The sequence below is a fragment of the Camellia sinensis genome, chromosome 4 (assembly GCF_055761805.1).
Source record: "Camellia sinensis isolate YWXY chromosome 4, ASM5576180v1, whole genome shotgun sequence".
Lineage (NCBI taxonomy): Eukaryota > Viridiplantae > Streptophyta > Magnoliopsida > Ericales > Theaceae > Camellia > Camellia sinensis.
In genome coordinates this window covers 39825597-39849104 of record NC_138964.1, presented here as the reverse complement: position 1 = coordinate 39849104, position 23508 = coordinate 39825597, and the positions used below count along the sequence as shown (strand labels likewise).

The 23508-nt window shown below is 42.4% G+C and overlaps 1 protein-coding gene across 1 annotated transcript; it reads right to left on the bottom strand.

Annotated features, from left to right (window-relative positions):
- Positions 1 to 1455: 1455 nt before the first annotated feature.
- On the bottom strand, positions 1456 to 7130 carry LOC145824582 (nuclear pore complex protein NUP43-like). Its single transcript, XM_082924662.1, has 5 exons — positions 6467 to 7130; positions 4192 to 4259; positions 2713 to 2944; positions 2204 to 2277; positions 1456 to 2061 (listed from the first exon to the last, which is right to left on the bottom strand). The coding sequence occupies exons 1-5, from the start codon at positions 7083 to 7085 to the stop codon at positions 2008 to 2010; spliced, it is 1047 nt and encodes a 348-aa protein (XP_082780788.1). The 5' UTR covers positions 7086 to 7130; the 3' UTR covers positions 1456 to 2007.
- Between the last annotated feature and the right edge of the window lie 16378 nt (positions 7131 to 23508).

Sequence of the window (23508 nt, the reverse complement as noted above, 5' to 3'; positions counted from 1 at the left end):
TTTGATATTTCTATGATGGTGTTCATTCACTTTCTAAATTAACAAATCTTAACACTTAAAATTATACTCGGCTTTTCATTATTATTATTTTTTTTATCTAAATTAACAAGTTTTCTCTAAGGGGAGATCTTATTAATCACACAACTAATCACTAATTTTTACCGATCAAAAAAAAAAAAAAAAAAAAAAAACACAATTACACAATGTCAACAAAGGATACCACATTCTTATTTACCATATGTAATATTAATTTAAGAGCGAATTACACTAATAGTTCCTATAATTTGGGGCTCGTGTTACTTTGGTCTCTGATTTTTCAATTATGACACATTTGATTCTAAATTTTGAATCTTAATCTAAATAAGGACAATTGAAGATAGTTGCTCAATTTTAAGGGCAAAGTTGTCAATTTGATAAAATATAAACTAATTTAACAAAAATAAATGTCAAAAAATATGTTTGAATTTTTAAAATAATTTCTACCTACCAAAGATAAAATTATGTAAAATTATTAAATCTTTTAAACATTTATTTATTTATTTATTTTCACCAAATCAATTTTTATTATGTGTTTGGATGATGATCATGTAATGAGTGGTTATTAAATTTTTAATGTGTAATCTATATATTTAATATATGAAATTTTTTTAATTTTTAATTTTTTGATTTAATGGATTGGTTTAGTAATAATAATGATATCAAAATTGTCGCGATATTTGACTTTTAAAAAAATAAAAACTAATTTAATAAAAATAAAAACAACCACCCATTACATAATTATCGTCTAAACACATAATAAAAATTAATTTAGTAAAAAAATAAATATCTAAAAGATTTATCATTTTTACATAATTTTATTTTTAATAGGTAAAAATAACTTTTTAAAATTCAAAAATATTTTTTTGACATTTATTTTTGTCAAATTAATTTTTATTTTATCAAATTGACGATTTTACCTTAGAAATTGAGCAATTATATCTTTAATTATTCTTATTTAGAACAAGGATCAAAATTTAAAATCAAATATGTTACAATTAAAAAATCAAAAATCAAAATGATATAAAACTTAAATATAGAGACCGTTAATGTAATTCACCCATAGTCTAATTATCAATAGTGCATTAGACTTGTATACATGATATTACATTACAAATATACATTAGTTATGAAACTTATTGCCAATATCGTGTTGACAAAATTTAAAACTTGATATATAAAAATGTGGTAAATCTAACAATATTTTGTTGTTGATAAAACAGTCTTGATTTTCTCTTAAAGGAAGAGTTATTGTAAAACTTCCACCCAAAAAGGCAACAAAAAAATCAAAAGATTAAAAAAAAAAATGTCTTTAGCAAAATAAATAAATAAATCTTATTTTACTCATTCCCCATTTCTAGTCTAAAGGCACTTGAAAGAAAATGACATCTAATAAATAAATAAACCTTACTAACGTTGTTGAAAGCAATTAACTTGGGCCAAGCCATAGTTAGCTGCAACTGCAGCTTGCATTTCGTTCGCAACAATGCTACAAACCCGTAAATATTATTCAGAAACATCATTGTGTGGTTAAAATTCATCTAAGCCATGAATCCCACAATACAATAAATCAATCTCAGCCATGCACTAGTGCTCCGAACAGTTTTCATGGCAACTTTTTTTGGGTCCATGGCTTTAGTGTATCGTTAGCAATATCTTTCAAAACAAAAGCAGATGGCCCAAGATTAGAACAATTACTTTTCCAACATGGATTCAGTTTGGTGCTGTTAAAAAACCATCTGTATTCTGTACTACTAGATAAGATGGAGCATAACTATAAACCTTACATTTTTGGGTGCATATGTTGGTTACCAGAACACATTGAAGCTACCCAGTTCATCTTCCCAAAATCATGATGTGCAGCTTCTTTTTGCCCCAAGTAGATCATCACTTTCACTTTTTACGATACACTGAAAGGATAATGAACAGATCCTATTTACGCCACCGAATTCTTCATCTTAGTTTCAGAAATTATGCCCTCATCAAGATGGCAATAGCCTCCCACTCTAAACTACATATCACATCCTGTTATGGCAACAATTGAAATCATCAGTCATTTTTGGCAATTCCACAGATATATAAAGTAATTTATCCCCAAGATCAAAATGTTGTACATCTCTGAGATAAAACTGAGTATAGGAGAAAAAGAGAAGAAAAAGCACATCACCGAGGGGTTCTGTCGGTCAATGTCAAAGCTGTTGATTGCACATGGTTCAGCCAAGAGTTCAATGGGTTCCTCACCTGTGCAAAGGAACAGTGTGAATCAACCACCACATAAGAGAGGTTACAGATTGTCTGAAGCAAGTATTCCTTTTGTAGAGGAGGCAAAAGGTTTAGATGGCTCAAAACAAATAATACATTTAAAAAACCTGACCATTTAATAAACGGGTTTAAGTGAGTTGGGTTGAATTTGGTACACAGGTATGGAAAATTAATCTGATCAACCCATTAGCCCGACAAATTAACCAGATCAACTCAACAGGTATACAACTCATTTATAACCTGTTTATTTATATATTTTGACGAGAGTTTAAATGGGTGAAAGTGTGCCAGCTCTATCTTTTTGCCACAGAAAACAAGAAATATGAATTCAGCCACTTAGCAAATAAGATGACCTTAAGCCTTTTCGCTAGAGCACTCAAATGGAAATAGCCAAAATGGCAACAAACTTCATACCTTGTTCAACAACAGCAAGGATTCCATCTTCTGAGCAGATCATAACAGGTAACACCCGTGATTTTGACATGTTACCAATGTTTGAAGAATAGCTGTCATACTGGACCTCCCAAATTTCACTCTCAGATAATGAGTGGGACTGAAACTCACCTGCTGCAACCCCAGAGGGAACTATTGGCTGCTGTTGCCACCGAAGATCCCATGCAAATACAGTACCAGAAGAGCCTCCTGCCTTCATGTAAAGCAGCATAATAAATAAGCAATCTCGAAAATTTTCTCAAGTCAGAGCACAGAAAAACAACTTATTCAATTTCCAAATAACCATGTAATCCCATAATTAAACGTGGAAGAATTTCAATGTGATCACAAAATCCTTTGAATCATCACCCAACATGAAATTTAAGCATGTAATCCAATATATTATCATGATCAGTCAAGATATTCAGCTTGCATAAAATTCATGTAGAATGATTTTGTTCAGATGCTTACAAAAATAGCCATCTTAAATGATTTTTTTTTTTTTGAACAGTAAAAAAGGGTTCTCCTTGGAGGCATCATCTTAAATGAATGTTAATAAGCAAAATTCCTGTCTGGTCTATTTAATATTAATAGGGAAAAAAAAAAAGAAAAAAAACAAAGAAAAGAAGCAATAGTTGAGAAATCAAAATTCATAGACTTTGACAAGCCAAGGTTAAGAAAGTGAATCATTCTAAACCCTTGGACAAAGAAATATATGCCATAGAAACAATTTCAGTTAGAGTTGGTAGTATTTGCGCCAATACATAAATCTCAATGATCATCAAGATGAACATCAACCAGCAACTAAACACAACCAGAGCTATCTCGGCTACTTAATCAGCAGACAATTAGAGATCCTAGTTATCTCAAAAAAACTTAATCAGTTGACTCCAGGACAGAATATCAGCATGCATCTGCAGCAGCAGTACAACAGCAAACTTCGTTATAGTGTGGCAATCAAATAAACCATACACTTATATAGCTGCCCAAACGCCTTATAATACCACAATATGATACATTTGGATAAGATCTGTTTCTAACACAAACAACAGCAGGCTTTAGTTTATATTCCAAATCATCATCTTTATTATCTTTACCAAGTCATTACTGAACCTTTTAGCAACTAAGAAAACTACGGACAAAGCATAAATATTATCAGCCAGTGGATATTCCAAATATACTGTAATTTTGCGCCCCCCCCCTCCCCCCCTAAAAAAAAAAAAAAAAAAAAAAAAAAAAAAAAAATATTAGGTGAAGGGGGGAGAGAGAGAGAGAGAACAATGGGGACAGCTAAAACAAAACTCAATAGTTTGTACACCCGTCCTACTGCCTCAGCATTTACTTTCTGATGTTTTTAATTCTTACTTGATGGACACTACATTATGCCCATGAGTTAAGCTTAGTGCATCAAATCTACATATTTTTATGAAAGGAATGAAGAATGAAAAAGTAGCATCTTACAATACAAGTGTATTTTCTTGATGGATGCATATCAATGGAGTGTACAATTCCAGAAGTAGTTCCATGAGCCCGGCAACATTATTAATATGAAGAATCCCATCTCATCACAACAAAAACAAACCATGAAAAAAAAAAAAACTGCTTCTACTCAGATGGACAGAGTTGAACCCAACTGTCAAAATATGCAGTTAAGATAGTGCAAACAGAACAAAAATAAACACTGAATTTAGAAGCATAATAGAAACTCATCAAAAAAATGACTAATACCACTTAAGAGCATATTAAGCTTCAAGAAATTCCTACATTGGTATGTTCAAATTATCAACAAATTATGAACTCCTCATGATCCTTGCATGTGAAGCGTATCACCATCCATCTTTTCTCTTTTGTTTATTTTCCCAAAATCAGAACTTTATTTGATAAGAAGCAATTTTATCAGAACATATAGGAAATAGGTCCCCTTAACACATTAGAGCACAAAAAACAATGATTTCAGTTCAAATGAATAATATTATGGCTCCCAAAAAAAAAGTCTGAAGTGAAAAAGAAATAAATAAATAAAGAACCTGAGTGGAGAACAAAATAATTCTCATAAAGAGCCATGTTAAAAAAGGGGGATGAACGAAAATCTCACTAAAATGCTCAAATTAGAGGCTTTAACCTCGTGTACAAGCCTCCAAAACTCTACTAGACATGAAAACGTGATCAATAGGTGACGATTGCTAAATTAGCTGAAACCTCCAAGTATATAAAATCACATAACTCTTTGTACTCTCAAATATTACTTGCCAACAAGTTACACGTAAAGCTCAAGTGATCACCCTTTAAAGCCAACAACATAAGCTCTAAACATTTCCAACCATTATCTAGAACACACCTTTAAACCCACCTTAGATTGATAAAAGTACGTAACTACACACCATTAAGGTGTGTCAAGATGGGATTCAAATCCTCTCCAACACTTTCTTTATACAACCATCATACGACACTTTATCCAATACCACAAATGATAATGACTAGCTATTGAATTGTGACATTTAGATCAAGTGTTGAATGATTGTTGTATAAAGTAAGTGTTGAAACTAGAAAGGATCTTCCCCCAAGATGTACCCAAAATAAAGGTTCATTTTCGTATGGGGCAGGCAACTAATAGGCATGATAAATTTATGACATCTCCAAAATCCAAAGCCAAATTGAAATAGGACTTGAAAAATTCAGCCTAAATTGCAGTTTTCACTAGTAAAAGATAAAAGACAATAGTAGAGCAACCCATGCAATCTGCACAGCACTGTCACTGAAATATATTTCAAATTGACATTCCTTCTTAATTTTTAATTTAATATTTATCTCTACTTTTCAAAAAATGGGAAGATTCCCCCACCCTATCTCATGTTTTGACTCCTCTGCCTTCTTAATTTTATAATACTTTTTACCCATTTAGTTGTACTTATAAATAGGAGAAAAAGAATTAAAAACACAACAGAGATTGCTCCATACAAGGATTGTAGGCCTTATACTAAAATTTTCATGAATGGAAAATTGAAAACTAGCTGCCTAGTAATACCCAGACTAATCAATGGGAACCATGCAATCGCAGGGAATCACAGGCAGAAAAGAGCCCCAACATAAATAATCATCCGTCTCTTTTTAAATCTTTCCAAAAGGGAACAGGGATTAGGGATCTTGTCTCTCTTCTTTCATTTGTTTGGGACATGGTAGGCTAAATTTTTTTAAAAAACTTACAAGACAGACGATTGGGAAAGGATACTTTGAAGCATATTTCTAATCCCAACTCCATACTTTGAAGCATTCACTCTACATCATGTACACAAAACACACCCACATACATTAATATATGTATTATTGCAGATAGATTGTACCCTTGTGACATTGGATGAGTCCTTGTTTCAACTAAAATATGGGCGGCAAATAAACATGATCAAGTCCAGACCTTGCCCATATGATTGACATGTATAATAACATTTGCCACATCTGAATCCAATTAGAATCCATATTTTAGACAGAAGTTTCATCAAGAAGTTCCATGAGATCATTTTGAAGAGAAAGATTGCAAATTTGCATCCCAGGTTAGAAATCAGTTAGTCACTTGCCTACTTGCCACTACTTCTATCTAGATTTTTGGATGAAACTACAATGTTTAAAATGAGTTCTCCCATATAAGGAAAAGCAATAGCAACCCCACAAGGTTCAAATTTTAAACAATAGCATGCCAGACAAAGATTCAAATTTCTATGCAATAAATGGGTATTTGCTTACCAATTACCCTTGAACTGAGAAGCTTGTCCTCCAGGCTTTCTCTGATCCCACCACTGAAGACTAAACCCCAATCCACCCGTGGCAAACTCCATCGGCGACGCCCACTTCGCCGCTGTATACGACACATTGCTATCGAAAAACCGGCGGTGACTCAAATTCGAATTACCAACACTCACCAAATTCACCCTCCCATCTTCTCCAACACTAACACACTCAGACCCATTTTCCTGCACATCAATACACGAAATGGGTCCAACGTGCAATGTCTTCTCAGGCACCGAAACCTCCGATTCGATCGACGCATCGACCGGATCAGCGCGCAGGACGTCTGAGAAGGTGGATGCGGCGATGAGGGGTTTGTGGAGGGTTTGAGAGACTTTGAGGGAGCAAATTCTTGAGGGTGAGGACCATGAGGATTGGCGAGTTAGATTTGAGGGGTTTGATCGGGTTAGAGAGTGGATTTCGATGGCGGAGGAGTTGGAATCAGAGTCGAATACGGCGAGGACGACGAAGCGATCAAAGGCGGGGAGAGGTGGAAGCCAGCGGAGGGCATCGATGTATTTGGAGAGTGGGAGTCCGTGGACTTGCAGGATCTCTGGTGTCCCGTTCACCGCCATGGCCAGGGTTTGTAAGAAAGTGAGATGTGGAGTGTTTGGCGTGGATTATTAGTAGTAGTGGGTGGTACACACACGATCGTGTGTGTAATTTAATTAAGTGGGAATAAAAAAAAATAATAATAAAATTAATATTATAATGTGTACTTAGTTTAAATGGTATGAGTTCTCGTACTTAAACACATGATCATGGGTTCAAGCCTGCCACATGACACGAGGAGAGTAAAGCTTCAAGACACGTGTTCACTTTATAATAGTATAGATAGATTATAACTTATTTTAATTTAAAAATTTGCTTCATATTATTTGGTGTAATTTTTATTTATAATTTTTTAAATAAAAATAATTTAAATAAATTAAAAAAAAATTAATTATTTAAAAGGTTGAAAGGATATTTTTCACTTTTATTTTTTAATTATTAACTTTTAATTTATAATAAATTGTACCAAACACTCATACTAGTGTAATGGAAGGTTTTGGCCGATGTTCAAATTTAAATATAAATTTAAGAAAATTTAAAAGACTTGTGAAATTGATAGTTTTATTTTGTTGATCTGAATGTTTAATTTGTAAAATTTTTATTATATTTTACTCAAAAAAATAAATAAATGGATCAGATAATTATAATATTTTTATTTAAAAAATTAAAGAGCATGCTTTTTTTAAAAAATAGACCATCTATTTTTTTTAAAGAAATAAATACAATAAAATGTAAAAACTGCTTTTATTAGATTGGCAATTTTTTTTTCATTTTTTTTTTGTAGATGATATATATAAAAGATTTAACAAAATAAACGATTTGAATCATTAAAACAAATACAACTGCATAAGCCCTTTAAATTCTATCAAGTTTAACTATGAATTTTAAAAAGAGAGTTTTTTTGATAAATCCCCTTTCTAAGAGTTTTATTCTATCAAACCCATATTCTTTTTGACTATTTCATTAAGTCCTATTTGAGGTAAGAATATCAAAACACCCTCAATCTCTCTTGCCCCATTAATGTTCTCTCTTGGCAAGAGCTAAAAACGCAAGATTTTAGCTTTTTACCCATTTTGGGTCACATCATCTCTCACATTTTTTACTCACAAAAAGACAAAATAGACTAAAAAAGTCAAAAATTCAACTTTTTACCAACTTCCCAAAACACTTAATGTTGATTGTCATTATGTTTTGATAGTTCCCATGACCATTCTTATTCCCCATAGCTTCACTCCAAAAAAAATGCATTAATTGCACACCACTTGAGAGGGAGATTTATGATCTGGGATTGGGCCGAGGTAACGGCCGAGCAGGTTGAGAGCCTAATGGTGCATGGGGCCGAGATGACCGGCGATCCGCCCGGAGATGGGCTGCCAGGACTTGGGCCGGGCAGGAGTTGGGCCAAGTATGTGCTGCCCCAGACCGTCAAGAAGCTGCTCGGCAAGGCAGTGTTCGGTTGGAACGAGCTGCTTGATCAGGCGATGGTGGAGCCAGTCAAGCTGAGTGACCGGCGCCCGGAAAGGCGTGGTCAGCCGAGGTAATCGTTTGATCGGCAGGAAGGCCGACCACAGGAGGTGCCCCGGGCTAGGCTCTACCGAGATGCCGCTTAGCCCGGTCCTCCTTGGGCTTGGCCAGAGAAGTGCTTGAGTATGAAACACAGCATGGCCGTGGATAGAGAAGCTCGGCTGCCGAGCTCCAGCTGAGAAGGCGAGCAGTTGAGATTAGGTGATGTTCAGCAAGGTTTATGCTGACAGATGGGATAGCAGAGCCACGTGTCAGGAGATGACTGGGAGTGGATATGGGGCACAGAGGGTATATAAGCATGTCTGCGCCCCCCATACGATAGAGACGAACACTTTGTAAGGAATTCTTACACTCAAACACTCCTCTCTCTCTCTCTGTTCTAAGGTGTGTGCTAACTTGATTGTCGGAGGGTTTTTCCGGCCACACACCGCCGGGTAGCTCACCGTTATTTGCTCGCAAGTGTTCGGACAGAAACGGAGCTCGGAAGAAAGGAATACGGGCTTGCCTGGATATTTGCTCCCCGTACAGTTGGCGCCGTCTGTGAGAAACTTGACAGACAAAACCTTGTCTTCCAGGCTCGTCTGATCGCCGTCCATGGCGAACAACGATGAGTTTCCGTTGTCTGCCATAGACGGAGCCACCCCGGAGTATACCCGAAGGAGAGAGGGACCTCCCGCCATCCATTCAATGGCGGACTTGGGGACGCCCACCGGAGGACAGTCAGGAGACGCGCGGGATAAGCGCGGAAGAAGTCATGGTCATTCACGGAGTCCAGACGGTCACCGGCGGAGGAGAGACTCACACGCCAGACGTCTGGAAAATAGGTTGAGGGACCAAGACGCTGTCTTTCGACGAATGGCGACGGAGATGGAGGATCTGAAGCGGCATGTCAAAGGGAAAGGTGTAGCTGGAGTGGGAGACCACAGTGAGCGCACCCCATCCCGCTGTTCAGGCGGTCAGAGTCAGCGACATACTCAGTCCATATCTATTACCAGAAGTTACCAGGTTGGTGATTCCGACGCGCATGCAGAAAAGTCTAGCGCGCAAGACAGCACCTACAAACCCTCACGTCCGGTGACGACGTCGAGGTACTCTTACTCCGCTCATTCAGAGGATTTACGGGCGGTCTTAAAGGAGCGGGCTCGCCGGCGTGAAGCTCAGAGAATACCGGCGTTCCAGCGGCTATCCTACGGGGTTCACGCCAGCGAGGAGGTCGGAATGCCTCCACCCCGCCAAGCAGTGCCACTCTTTGAAGATACGGACTTGGCCAGGCTGAGTGCCACCCCTTTTTCCCTGGAAATAGAAACAACACCGCTCCCGGCAGGCTTCCACCAGCCTAAGTTCACACTCTACGACGGAAAAACCGATCCTTACATGCATGTGAGCCACTTCCGACAGGTTATGGCCGGACATAGGCGAAATGACGGACTTATGTGCCTAATCTTCTCGTCAAGTCTAGGCGAGCTGGGCTTAAAGTGGTTCGAGAGGTTGCCGGAAGGGAGCATACAAAGGTGGCATCAGTTGGCTGAGGCGTTTGTTACACGCTTCAAAACCAACACAAAAACACCAAAGGAAGTCGATCACTTGCTAAGTGTCAAGATGGAACCGAGTGACACACTGAAGGCATACAACTCAAGGTATTGGGAAACTTTCAACGAGATCTTGGATTGCCCGGTCAACCTCGCAATCACACAATATAAGCGTGGTCTCCCGGTCGGCCATAGATTGCGGGACTCACTGACCATGCACCAACCGACCTCTATGGGCCAGCTCATGGAGTGCATCAATGAGCACATCCGAGTAAAGGACGACGCGTCAGGTTCTACCGTGAAGGCAACTCCGGTAGCAACAGACAAGAAGACAGTAGGCAAAGTGCACGCAGTTGGGCAAGAGGCCAGCCGCTCAAGTGACCGAGCAGAGGAATCGGACCGTGGCTCGAATCGCAAAAACCGGGGTAGAGGACGTCGGAATGACCGGGATGACTACCCCCGAGATGACGTAGCGGACGCAAACAGAAGGTTGAAGGCAAGGACTGGCATAACCACGGTCTTCAAGATTCCAATCTATCGCATACTTAGTGAAATCCGAGACGAGGAGTATGTCCAGTTTCCTGCTAAGTTGGGCGATGGACAAAAGGGCTACAATCCGTGGTATCGCTGTACGTTTCATCGGGAGCGAGGCCACCGGACTGAGGATTGTTTGCCTTCAAGGCAACACTTAGAAGAGCTGGTCGCAGCCGGGCACCTAGACCTTTAGATTGATGGCGGCGTGAAGCCGAATCAGGCTCTGGTCGATCCCAGGGGACAGGATGACCGAGACGCACCACCACAGGGAGTTATTAATGTCATCCATGGCATTGTGGAACCGGAGCGTGTTTGCGAACTCCGGGGCATGATAAAAAAGGCAGAACATATGAGGGAAGTTTTGTCGGTACAGCCTGCCATCAAAAGGGGGAAGACTGAAGAAAAAGACGTGATTAGTTTCACCTCAAAGGACCTAGAGCGTATCCAGACGCCGCACAACGATGCCCTCGTAGTAACACTACGCGTCAAGGAATTTGATGTTAAACGGATCTTGATCGATCAGGGAAGCTCGGTCGAGATCATGTATTATGATGCGTTCAAGCAGCTCAAACTCCGGGAGACAGACTTGGCTCCGGCAACTTTGTCACTGGTTGGTTTCAACTCGCAGCCGGAGTGGCCTTTGGGAAAGATTATCCTACCGGTCAAAGCGGGGTCCGTGGTCAAGCAAGTGGAGTTTTGGGTGCTACAAGTGCCATCGACGTACAACCTTATCCTTGGAAGGGGATGGCTTCACGCTATGCAAGCTGTAGCATCGACCTACCACCAGGTGATGAGATTCCCCTCGGCTATGGGGGCAATCGAGGAGATTTGGGGCGACCAGGTCATGTCCAAGCAGTGCTTCGTGGCGGTCAACGGAAGCCGGGCTGCCAAAGGATTCGTTCAAATGATTGAGGGACCGGAGGACCAGGGTGTCTTGGATGATGTGGGCACCAAGGCCGAAGACAAGGCTATTGAGGAATTGGTTGAGGTGCGAATTGATACAGAACAGCCGGACAAGTTCTTCTTGCTCGGCTCCAGTCTCACGGCCATAGAGAGGACCGAGATGGTTGAGTTTTTGATGGCCAACATCGAAGTCTTCGCGTGGTCTCCTTACGACATGCCTGGCCTCTATCTAAGTTTTATCTGCCATCACCTCAACGTCTTCCCTGGAGCAAAGCCAGTCATCCAGCGAACAAGGAGATCGGCGCTGCATCACGCCGAGGTAGTTGCAGAGGAGGTGAAGAACCTGCTTGAGGCACGAGCAATTCAGGAAGTGCACTAACCTCGGTGGATTTCCAACACAGTAGTGGTGCCCAAGAAGAATGGAAAGTGGCGAGTTTGTGTCGACTATAAGACAGTCAACCGAGCTTGTCCCAAAGATAGCTTCCCTTTGCCGCGAATTGACCAGCTTGTGGACTTGACGGCTGGACATAATAGACTCAGTTTCTTGGATGCCTACCGCGGCTACCATTAGATCGCCATGCATGGGCCTGACCGAGAGATCACCTCTTTCACGACTCCAAGGGGACTTTTCTGCTACCGAGTCATGCCTTTTGGTTTGAAGAACGCCGGGGCAACCTTTCAGAGGATGGTGACCAAAATGTTTGCTCCTTTGCTTGGCCGGATAATGGAGGCTTACATCGATGATATGGTGGTGAAGAGCCGACATGAAGCAAACCATTTGTCCGACTTAGCCGAGATGTTTGCCATTCTAAAGAAGCACAAGCTGCGCTTGAATGCGTCAAAGTGTGCCCTTGGCGTGGGATCCGGAAAATTTTTGGGATTCTTAGTCACGAACCGAGGCATCGAAGCAGACCCTACTCAGATCAGAGCCGTGCAAGAATTGAAGCAGCCCAGCTCGGCTAAGGACGTGTAGCATCTGGCCGGGATGGCCGCCGCGCTTAATCGGTTTATAAGCCGGTCATTAGATCGCTGCCGCCCTTTCTTTCAAGCATTGAAGTCAAAGTTCTCGTGGGACGCAGAGTGTGACCGAGCTTTGGCCGAGCTCAAGGAATATCTGTCTACTCCGCCACTGTTGGTTACACCAAAGTCGGGAGAGGAACTTTACCTTTACCTTGCCGTCTCCCAGCACGCGGTCAGTGCGGTGCTAGTCCGCGCTGAAGGAATCAAGCACTTCCCAATTTTTTATGTCAGCAAGACCTTGCTGCCGGCTGAGACGAGATATTTGCCGCTGGAAAAGCTTGCGTTGGCATTGATGATGGCTTCGAGGAAGTTGGCGCATTATTTTCACGCCCATACCATTGTCGTACTGACCGAGTTTCCCCTCAAGGCCTTGTTTGAACGGGCGGACTTTTCAGGCCGAATTCTTAAGTGGGCGGTCGAGTTGGGACAGTTTGATGTGAAGTTCCAGCCGCGCACTGCTATCAAAGCCCAGACCTTGGCAGATTTCGTCGCTGAGTTCTCACCTGGCACTCATCCGGTATGCCCGGTCGATATTACCGTGGCAGATGATGAGATGCACGCAAGGCCATCCGAGATACAACCAGTTGGTGGAAGTAGCGACGCGGAGTTTACGCGCACCATTGAAGCACCCTCAGTTTGCACGGTTATACCACCCGGTGATGCGATGACGGAGTTGAGTATCACCGACCCATCTGCTCTGTCCGGTCCCGCATCACCAAGGGGGGAAGAAATGGAACCACACAGCTCAGAACCTGTGGCCGGCTTAATACCACAACCTGATGATTCGCCTACGGACTTGAGCATTACAGATCAACTTGCTGAGTCCGGTGCCGAATCATCAAGGGGGACTGAATTGGAACCAATCAACACAGAACTTGAAATCGCACAGCCGAGCAGTTGTGACCCCATCAACCTTCAAGCCTCTCAAGACCCCTCAGAATGCTGGAAGCTCTTCGTGGGGGAGATGTGGAAACTTTTTGTTGATGGAGCCTCGAACCGTCACGGCCCCGGGCTAGGTATAGTTTTGATATCGCCAGATGGGTTGACAATTGAACACTCTATCACCCTTGGCTTCCCTGCATCCAATAATGAGGCCGAGTATGAGGCGTTTTTGGCCGGTCTCAAGAGCGCGCTTCAGATGCAAGCATCAGAGTTAATGGTGTACAGTGATTCCCAGCTTGTGGTTAACCAAGTCTTTGGGATTTACGAAGCAAAGGATGACAGAATGGCGAAGTACCAAACTCTGGTCAGGGAACACATCAAGCAGTTTCAGGCTATCAGAGTCCAACAAATTGGCCGTGAAGAAAACAGCCGAGCTGATGAGCTGGCCGGCCTCGCTTCCATGGTAGATAGTACGTCTCCAAACCCCTTGTTAATTGACTTTCTCCCACGACCGAGCATTGAAGACGCCGGGCAGACGGATGTACTCTGCGCCGCGCTAGGTCCTTCCTGGATGGACCCCTTGATCTTATTCCTCAGAGACTGGACTCTACCAACTGACAAGAAAGAAGCCCACAAAATCCGGGTGAAGTCAGAGCGGTTTTGGCTCTCTCCATCTGGTGCATTGTATAAAAAGTCCTTCACAGGTCCTTATCTAAAGTGCGTGCACCCGAGTAGTGTGGAGGCCTTCCTGTACGAAATTCACGAAGGCATTTGCGGCAGCCACATAGGGGGCAGGTCCTTGGCCTACCGAGCTATTTCGCAGGGATATTGGTGGCCGTGCATGCAGGCTGACGCACAAAAATACGTCCGCAAGTGCGAAAAATGCCAGAAATTCGCCCATCAGATCCATCAGCCTGCTAGGGAACTTCTTCCCCTCACCAGTCCTTGGCCCTTCGCCATGTGGGGGCTAGATATAGTGGGGCCACTGCCAACAGCACCGGGCAACCAGAAATTCTTCATTGCGGCCACAGATTACTTCACGAAATGGGTTGAAGCTGAGCCCTTGGCAACAATCAAAGAGAAAGACGTGAAGCGGTTTGTCTGGTAGAACGTGGTCACGCGGTTTGGCGTCCCCAAGATCTTGATCTCTGACAACGGCACCCAATTTAATGGTCGCCTATTCAGAGGGTTTTGTGAAGATTTGAAAATTGAGTTCTACAACTCCACCCCGGCTTACCCGCAGTCCAATGGTCAAGCCGAGGCATCGAACAAGACTATACTGGATGGGTTGAAGAAACGGCTGGAGAAGGCAAAGGGAAAATGGGCTGAGAAATTACCCATTTTCCTTTGGGCATACCGAGCAACCCCGCGGCGATCTACCGGGGAAACTCCATTTGCTTTGGCTTATGGCATGGAGGCGGTCATACCTTTGGAAGTTGGCATGCCCACCCTAAGAAGTGAGAGTTTCGAGCCCGAGCTGAATGCCGAGGCTATTGCCTTGGAGCTGGACCTAGTGGAAGAGCGTCGGGAGAAGGCCCTCATCCACGTGGCTGCATACCAACAAGAGCTCTCAAAGAAGTACAACAAGACGGTGCACCCCAGACCGTTCAAAGTTGGTGATTAGGTTTTGCGGAAAGTTATGGGCAACACCCTGGTGCCAGGTGAAGGCAAACTAGGGGCAAATTGGGAAGGACCCTACAAGATCACCAGTCTGGCGGGCAAGGGGGCTTACCACTTGGAGGATCTAGAGGGAAGAGCAATACCTAGCCATGGAATGCGGCCAACCTGAAACTGTATTATTTCTAAGATTTTGCTTTCTTTTCTTGTGCAAAGGAATTTTTTGGCTTGCACTACAGAATGTAATTCTTTTTGTCAATATATAGAAGTAATTTTGCTTTAGCACTTGAACTGTGTTTTAGTGTAAAAGCCGAGATGATTTACTCCGGTTGGAAGAGTTGGTGTTTTGCCCAACTTCGGATTCCCAATCGAGATGATTTACTCTGGTTGGAAGAGTTGGTGTTTTGCCCAACTTCGGATTCCCAACCGAGATGATTTACTCCGGTTGGAAGAGTTGGTGTTTTGCCCAACTTAGGATTCCCAACCGAGATGGTTTACTCCGGTTGGAAGAGTTGGTGTTTTGCCCAACTTAGGATTCCCAACCGAGATGATTTGCTCCGGTTGGAAGAGTTGGGGTTTTGTCCAACTTCGGATTCCCAACCGAGATGGTTCACCCCGGTTGGAAGAGTTGGTGTTTTGTCCAACTTCGGATTCCCAACCGAGATGGTTATTTCGGTTTATGACGTTGCTATTTTATTCTTCTTAAATACTTCAACCGAGTTATGTATTCCGGTTGACGAGGTGTGTTCAATCTATGATTTATACCGAGATGTTTTGCTGAAGATGGAATTGATGACAACCGTGCAAACACTTGGCAAAATTTGAGTTTTTCATTGATAAGAAAGTCAATACAAAAGGTGGGGACAGAGCCCGGTTACATCAGAAACGCAGAAAGCAAACATACAAAAAGAAAAGAAAACTAAACCAAGGGGGAGAGATTGGTAAACTCGTCCTCGGCGGCATCAAGGTTGATGGTTGGACTTTTGTCTTGGGCACCGGGCTCGTCATGGCCGGGCTGCTCCTGTACCTCGGCATCCTCTTCTTCCTCTGTGTTTGTCTCGGCATCTCCCTCTTCAAGCCCTTCCTCGGCCTCAACTTGCAAAGTGCTGAAGATGTCGTTTGCATAAGGCACGAGGTAGACCGGTAGCGAAGCAGGAGGAGGATTGGCAAATACGTCGGTGTCAGAGCCCTGGCCGAGATGCTCGCAAGCGGACTTCCAGCCATCTTTGAAGTAAATGTCTTGTGTTGCAAAGACTTGTTTCTTATAGCTCTGCTCGGCTTCGTTGAAGCCGGCGTTGTTAGCAGCCCGGCGGTCTTTCTTCTGCGACTTTTTGAGCGCGTTTACTTCGGTCTGGAGCTCATCCTGTTTTTTCACAGCCGCATCCAGCTGACCGAGCAGTCTGTTGTTGTCTGCGTTAGCCATCTCAAGCGAAGACTTTGCCCGGCCGAGCTCGGCTTGGAGGCTTTCGACTTGGCTGGCTGTGTCATTGGCCTTTTGTCGAAGTCTATGGATGCGCTCCAATACGAGGTGTTGTTTCTGAATGGCCTGCAAGAAGCAAAGTTGATTAGAAAAGGAACCGGGCAAACACTTGTGAAATTTTCAGAGGTACATTTACTTACCCTAGCCATAGACTTCACTGATGATTTTACCAACCGAGTGTCAGGGACGTGGTCACTGCCGACCACGTCGCTCGGTAGAAGAAGAGCTTTGGAAAGATCGAAAGCGAGCAAATGCTCTTTATCGCCCTTGATCGAAGCCATGGCCGGGATGTCTTGACCCCGGTGCTTCAGCTGTGGACGCCCGGCCGGCACTGGGACGGGAGCGTCAGATGGATGCTCGGTAGTCAGCTCGGCGACAAGCTCGGCAGATGGGTCTGCCCGAGCTCTTTTACCAGCACGGCGTGGAGCAGGTTCTCGGCTGGACTGCCCGGTCGCTTGAGAGGCAAGAGCGACCACGGCGCCGCTGGATTGACCGGCGGCTGGCGAGCGAGTGGCAACGCTCGGCATCTCGGCAGACGTGGCGGTGAGCAGGTTCTTGATTCTGCTTCGTTTGGCCATTTCTTGTTCCTCTGTCAAGCGAATGAGGGGAACGTTTGGCAGAGTTGGATCTGGTGGAGGTGTTGGAGCGCGGAGGAAGTCTGTAACTTTACTCCGGCGGGGAGCGGAGTATCTGTATGTAGGACTGTAGTCGAGCAATTGGTTGCAATCTCGGTCGCGGTAGCGGAGTGCGGTCCTGATTGCCTCTACGTTGGGGAAATGATAGTTGGCTTGCAAGGCTTGGATTGCTGCAAAAGAAACAAGAAAGAAAATGATTAAAGTACAAAAACACGAAGAAAGTGTATTAACCGAGGTAGTTTGCGCGGCTTACATGTGCTGCCAAAGTTTTTGCTTATCATCCAGCCCGGTACCTCGACTGTCTCGTAATTGCCTGACACCCAGAAGAAATTATCGTCGTGAAGATCCTTGTCTGGTGTGCCGGTCACGATTTTCTCTCCGCCCGGCCTAATCTTGAGATAATAGGCGAGGCCGTCGCCAGTGTGGCCTAGGGTGTATTGGCGCAGGATCTCGGCTAAACCTAGGCTTATGCCTAACCGGTTGTTTAGCTCGTGCACGCCGTTTATTATCCGGTAAGTGTTGGTGGACACTTGGGTGGGTGCTAGCCCGGTTCAGCGTAGGAACTCGGCAATCAATGGATTGAGTGGGAAACGAAGGCCCCCTTCGACGATGGATAGCACGGTGAAGGGGCATTCCTCCCTGCCCCAAGGCGTTGTCTCAATTTCTGCAAGTTCAAGGTGGACATCGGCCGGGATGTTGTACTCCTCCCTGAATGCAGCCAGTGCAGCCAGAGTATCTACGAGAAATCGAAATTTCCCCATTAGTGGCCGGCCTAGGATAGCTCGGCTGAGGGGTTTGACACTGTGGTAATTGGTTGTTGCTCGGCCTGGAAAGCCTCAGGAATGGACAGTGGTCCCCTTGGACTCTGCAGGAAAATGATGGCAAGTGTAAGTGTGAGCGCGATCGTGCAAAAGGAGCTGGACTTTAGCTCGGTCATTAAGAGTGCCAAACCACCTCGGTCGTCTAAGCTAACTAAGGAGCTCGGTCGCCCAAGCAGACTAGATGTTAGCCCGGTCGAGCGACTGATTCCTCTTGCTATCTCAATTTCTGCTGAGGTTGAGACAAACATGTTATTTGCTCGGTCAGATTGGTTTTTTGGATCAAATGAAGACCAGGAGCCCGGTCCGCCCCAGTTCTTCAGTGTTCTTCATGAAAAACGAAGAACACCATGAACAGTGGCAGGTTTTGGACGATTTCTATGGCTACGACCTAAGAACTATGTTTTAGTGCCCTAATGTGAGAAATATTTAAGAAGATAGCAACAAAAGAGGGGTCGGAGGACTTACCAGTGAAAGGCAGGAACTGTTCCTTCGAGCACGAAGAAGGGCAGACGAGGCTGGGAGAAAGTTGCTTGAGCTCTGAAGCGTCGGATTGCAGAGAAGCAGTAGGAGCGAGTTGAGGAAGAGGGGGCTTGTATATATTGACGAAGAAACCGCCCAAATTCAAATTCTGGCAAACGGCGGGTTGGCTGCTCGAGAACCAATGGCAGCCCGCCACGTGTCCTCATTAATGGTGACGTCAGAACTGAAGAGACAGGTTGAAGAGTCGAAGAGCCAACCGGGCTACTTTCGAAGAAGAGAACGTTAGCCGAGGAGTATGACCGGTCAAGTTTGCAGACAGTAATGTTAACTAGCCTGGTCGCCCTTTGGCGTTTTGAAGACCGAAGAAATGTTACCCCGGTCGAAGTATAGGTAATCCCAGTCACGCTCGCGCGGATGGAATTAAGGGGAAATTGAGAGGGAGATTTATGATCTGGGATTGGGCCGAGGTAACGGCCGAGCAGGTTGAGAGCCTAATGGTGCATGGGGCCGAGATGACCGGCGATCTGCCCAGAGATGGGCTGCCAGGAGTTGGGCCGGGCAGGAGTTGGGCCAAGTATGTGCCGTCCCAGACCGTCAAGAAGCTACTCGGCAAGGCAGTGCTCGGTTGGAACGAGTTGCTTGATCAGGCGATGGTGGAGCCAGTCAAGCTGAGTGACCGGCGCCTGGAAAGGCGTGGTCAGCCGAGGTAATCGTTTGATCGGCAGGAAGGCCGACCACAGGAGGTGCCCCGGGCTAGGCTCTGCCGAGATGTCGCGTAGCCCGGTCCTCCTTGGGCTTGGCCAGAGAAGTGCTTGAGTATAAAACACAGCATGGCCGTGGATAGAGAAGCTCGGCTGCCGAGCTCCAGCTGAGAAGGCGGGCAGTTGAGATTAGGTAATGTTCAGCAAGGTTTATGCTGACAGATGGGATAACAGAGCCACGTGTCAGGAGATGACTGGGAGTGGATATGGGGCGCAGAGGGTATATAAGCATGTCTGCGCCCCCCATACGATAGAGACGAACACTTTGTAAGGAATTCTTACACTCAAACACTCCTCTCTCTCTCTTTCTCTCTCTCTCTCTGTTCTAAGGTGTGTGCTAACTTGATCGTCGGAGGGTTTTTCCGGCCACACACCGCCGGGTAGCTCACCGTTATTTGCTCGCAGGTGTTCGGACAGAAACGGAGCTCGGAAGAAAGGAATACGGGCTTGCCTGGATATTTGCTCCCCGTACACCACCATTTAATGTTGATATATATTATATACAAAAAATTAAATATGGTTCTTTATTGATTGTCATTATATTTTGGTAGTTCCCATGTATCCAAATGTTAACTGTACGTGATGATGTGAATGTTTACATTAGATGACGTGAATGTAAATGTTCACATCAGCATTTCATCAAATTACACAACCACAAGCCTCAACTTTCATTTGAATATAAACATGACTGTACGTGATGACGTGAATGTTCACATTAGATGATGTGAATGTGAATGACGTTAAGGTTCACATCAGATGAGAGAGAATGTTCATATCAGATGAGAGAGAATGTTCACATTATTTTTAATGAATTGTCAATTAAAAATATATTCACATCAAATGAGAGAGAATATTCACATTTTTTTTAATGTGTTTTCAATTAAAAATATATTAACATTATATAACAATATAAAATAATAACATCAATGTTATTTAATTTGTATATGAAATTTCTTATGCAATCCTGCTGCATACCCCCAGTGGGGGTCGCACCCCCAGTGAGGTGTCGCGCCCCCACTGGCCGAAACCCAAAAAAAAAAAAAAAAAAAAGAAAACAGTTTTTTTTTGGTCCAATTATGGACTGCCACCTCACTGGGGATCGACCCCCAGTGGGTGTATGAGGCATTTTCCATTCTTATGCCTAGGTCATTTCTCTTCTCTCTTCTCTCCCAACATTAAATATCAATATTAAACGTCAATATTAAATATAAAGGCATAAGAGTCAAAGAAAAGTAGAGTAAATCAAGAAAAATGACTTTACAGAATAAAAGTATAAATATATGGGACTAAGTGAGTTAAAAAATTCCTTCATGGACTTCTTAGGTTAGAACACTTCCAAATGGGTATGTTTGTTTGGACGGGCTGGATAAGGGGGATTGTAATCCACCGGACTATTAGTCTTAGGTAGAAATGGCAACGGACCGGGGTGGAGCCGAGAATTATACTCCCCATCTCCGATCTCAGAAGGTAAAAAAATCCCCGTTCCCGCCGCCGATTCCCGGCGGGGATGCCATCACACCCCCAACCCTGTCCCCAAACGGGGATCGGGTTTCCCTGATCCCGAAAAAACCCTGACATTTTATTTTATTTTTTTAATTTTGTTTAACACAAGAACAAAAAAATAAAAAATAAAAAAATAACTTGTTTTCAGTATGTTTCAATTCATTATCAACAATCATTAAAAAAAAAAAACTGAGAAAGGAAAAAAATTTGAAAAAATCACTAACAACATTCATTAACAGCAGATCTGAAAAAAATCATTAACAAACAACAGTCATGATTCTCTCTCTAAAACTCTATTTTGATTTGGATCTAAATCTCACACTCAGTGATAGTGGAGATGACGGAGGAGGCGACGGAGGAGACCATGGAGGATCGGCTACGGAGGAGGCCATGGAGGATCGGTGACAGAGGAGGCCAATGGCCATGGAGGATCGATGAGAGAGAAGAAGAGAGAGTTAAGAGAGAGAACGAGAGAGTTGAAACAGTGAGAGAGTTGAGAGAGTAGAGAGTCAGAAAGTGAGATATATAATATTAACCCTAAACACAGACACACAAAGACACACACACACACACACAAATATATATATATATATATATATAAAGGCGGGATGTTTTTGGGGAAATTTAGGAGTGGGGGCGGACCGGGGCCGGGATCGGGAGACCCTATCACCATCCCCGGCCCGAAAATCATCGGGGATATATTTTTCAATACCAGCCCCGCCCTATGGGGAATAATTTTCGGAGAAAACCCTATTTATCGGGATGGGGCGGTCCGGGTCCCCGTCAGGCCAGGTTCATATTGTCATCTCTAGTCTTGGGATGCATTGTCCCCGGACTATTTAATTCGACTGGATTTGTATCCTATATTTGTTTAGTCATAGGATTAGATGTCTAGATTGGACTATTATATTGAATCCTATGTTTGTTTAGGATACTATGGAGAATGATAAATGCTCAAAAGACTATTTTGCCCTTTTAAATTATTTACTAAATAATAGAAAAATTAAATCTAAATTGTAAATTTTATTTAATTTTTTACTAGAGCTTTTAAAAAATCAAATAAATAGAATATTAATAAAAATTACATAAATTTATTTTAATTTGTAGTTAAGATTTTTAAATTTTATTTTACTTTACTAAGTATTACTAATTCCATATGATTATTAAAATAAATAATTTAATAAATAAATTTTATTTTTGAAAAGATATTAAATAGTAGAAGGTCAAAAATGTAATTTCACTACCTAATTCTATGGGATGAGTTATCCTATGGATTGTGTCCCACCCCCCTCATGGGATAGAACAATCTCATAGATTTGGGATTCATAGTCCGGCGCAAAAATTTTTGAATCAAACAACGAACAATTAGTCTGGATGGACTATTAGTTCTATCACATACTTGAATCTTTCCAAACAAACACCACCAATGGGATTTATCAATAAAAATCCCTTGTAAAAAACAATTATGCTACATCCATTGAAATTATGCCGACCCAAAATACGTGAATAAGGTGGAAAGTCTTACTTCGGTATTTGTCCCATTTGCCTAAAAAATGTGCGAGTTTCATGCGCTAAAAAAAGAAGAGCCACTAAATCAGATCCAATCCATGAATATTTTCTCTACTCTCCTTTCCCTGAAACTGTAAACAAAGATCTTTCTCTCTCTCTCTCTCTCTCTTCTCAAATAGTAAACAACACTCTCTCTCACCGGCGCTTTCTCTCTCATTGACGCCCATTGTCAATCACTACCAAATCACTCACTCTCTCACTCTCTCTCTCTGTCTCTCTCACACACACACACACATACACACAACACTTGCCTAACAAATACTGTTGGATTTGTTTTCTAGTGTGACCCAATAGCATACATATCTTTTACATGTTTTATTTTATTTGGACTTCACAACTAGATAAAGTCAATATTTTAGATAAAGTTCAGTAAGTAGAATTTTAAATATGGGATAATTACTCTTCTAAGATAAGAAGGAAACCTTGATGGACAAGAATTCTTCTAATAGAGTTTATCTGGCCATCTTCTCTTCTCTATATAAGGATGGGTGACTCTCCTTACATAATATGAGTATTTTTTCATCACTCCAAGTTCTATAGTTATCCTAATTAAGAGAGACAGAGAGAAGAAGGTGAGCTAAGAATTTAAGGTTCAACTATTAAGGGTATTTTCTCAACTTTTTTAATTCAATAGCTGACAAAGGTATGTTTGTTTTATTCTTGAGTTGTATTGAATTCAAGATCCTACAAAGTTCAGTTCCGCGCATTATTATTATGGTTACATGCATGTTAATATTTACATGTGGTATAAGAGCCTTAGTTTTGTGAATCAATACACATTGGAATAATAATATATTATGAATATTGTTATTATATTATAATTATAATTATTCATGATACTAAGTGTAGTCCCTTGCTTTTTTTTTGATGTGTCCTCTGAAGCATAACTGTCTGAAGCCAATTCACCTAGTAAGGTTAAAGAGGTGAGTAGGGCTATCGGCTCCAATAATGAGAGACTGAAATTGCATGATAAACGTGTAATATGCATGCTTCGTTTTATTATTAATTTTAGCAATAATAATTTTTATAACTATTATAATATGACACTAAATTGAGTTTAATATTTATATTGCCTGCCGTTATGACAAAGTGCATAGATTAAAAGCAATTTTAGAATTTTGTTGAATCGTTCGGTCTATTAAATAAATATATTTATTTGACTGTATTATGTTAAGAGCATTATGTTTT

Bases quoted from the DNA above. Each gene is read 5' to 3' on its own strand.
- LOC145824582 (XM_082924662.1), bottom strand. From the start codon at position 7,085: ATGGCGGTGAACGGGACACCAGAGATCCTGCAAGTCCACGGACTCCCA. The intron at 4,260-6,466 runs AAGCAAATACCC...AATGTTGCCGGG, and splicing joins TCAGTTCAAGGGTAATTGGT to CTCATGGAACTACTTCTGGA. The intron at 2,062-2,203 runs GTGATGTGCTTT...TTGCCATAACAG, and splicing joins TTGACCGACAGAACCCCTCG to GATGTGATATGTAGTTTAGA.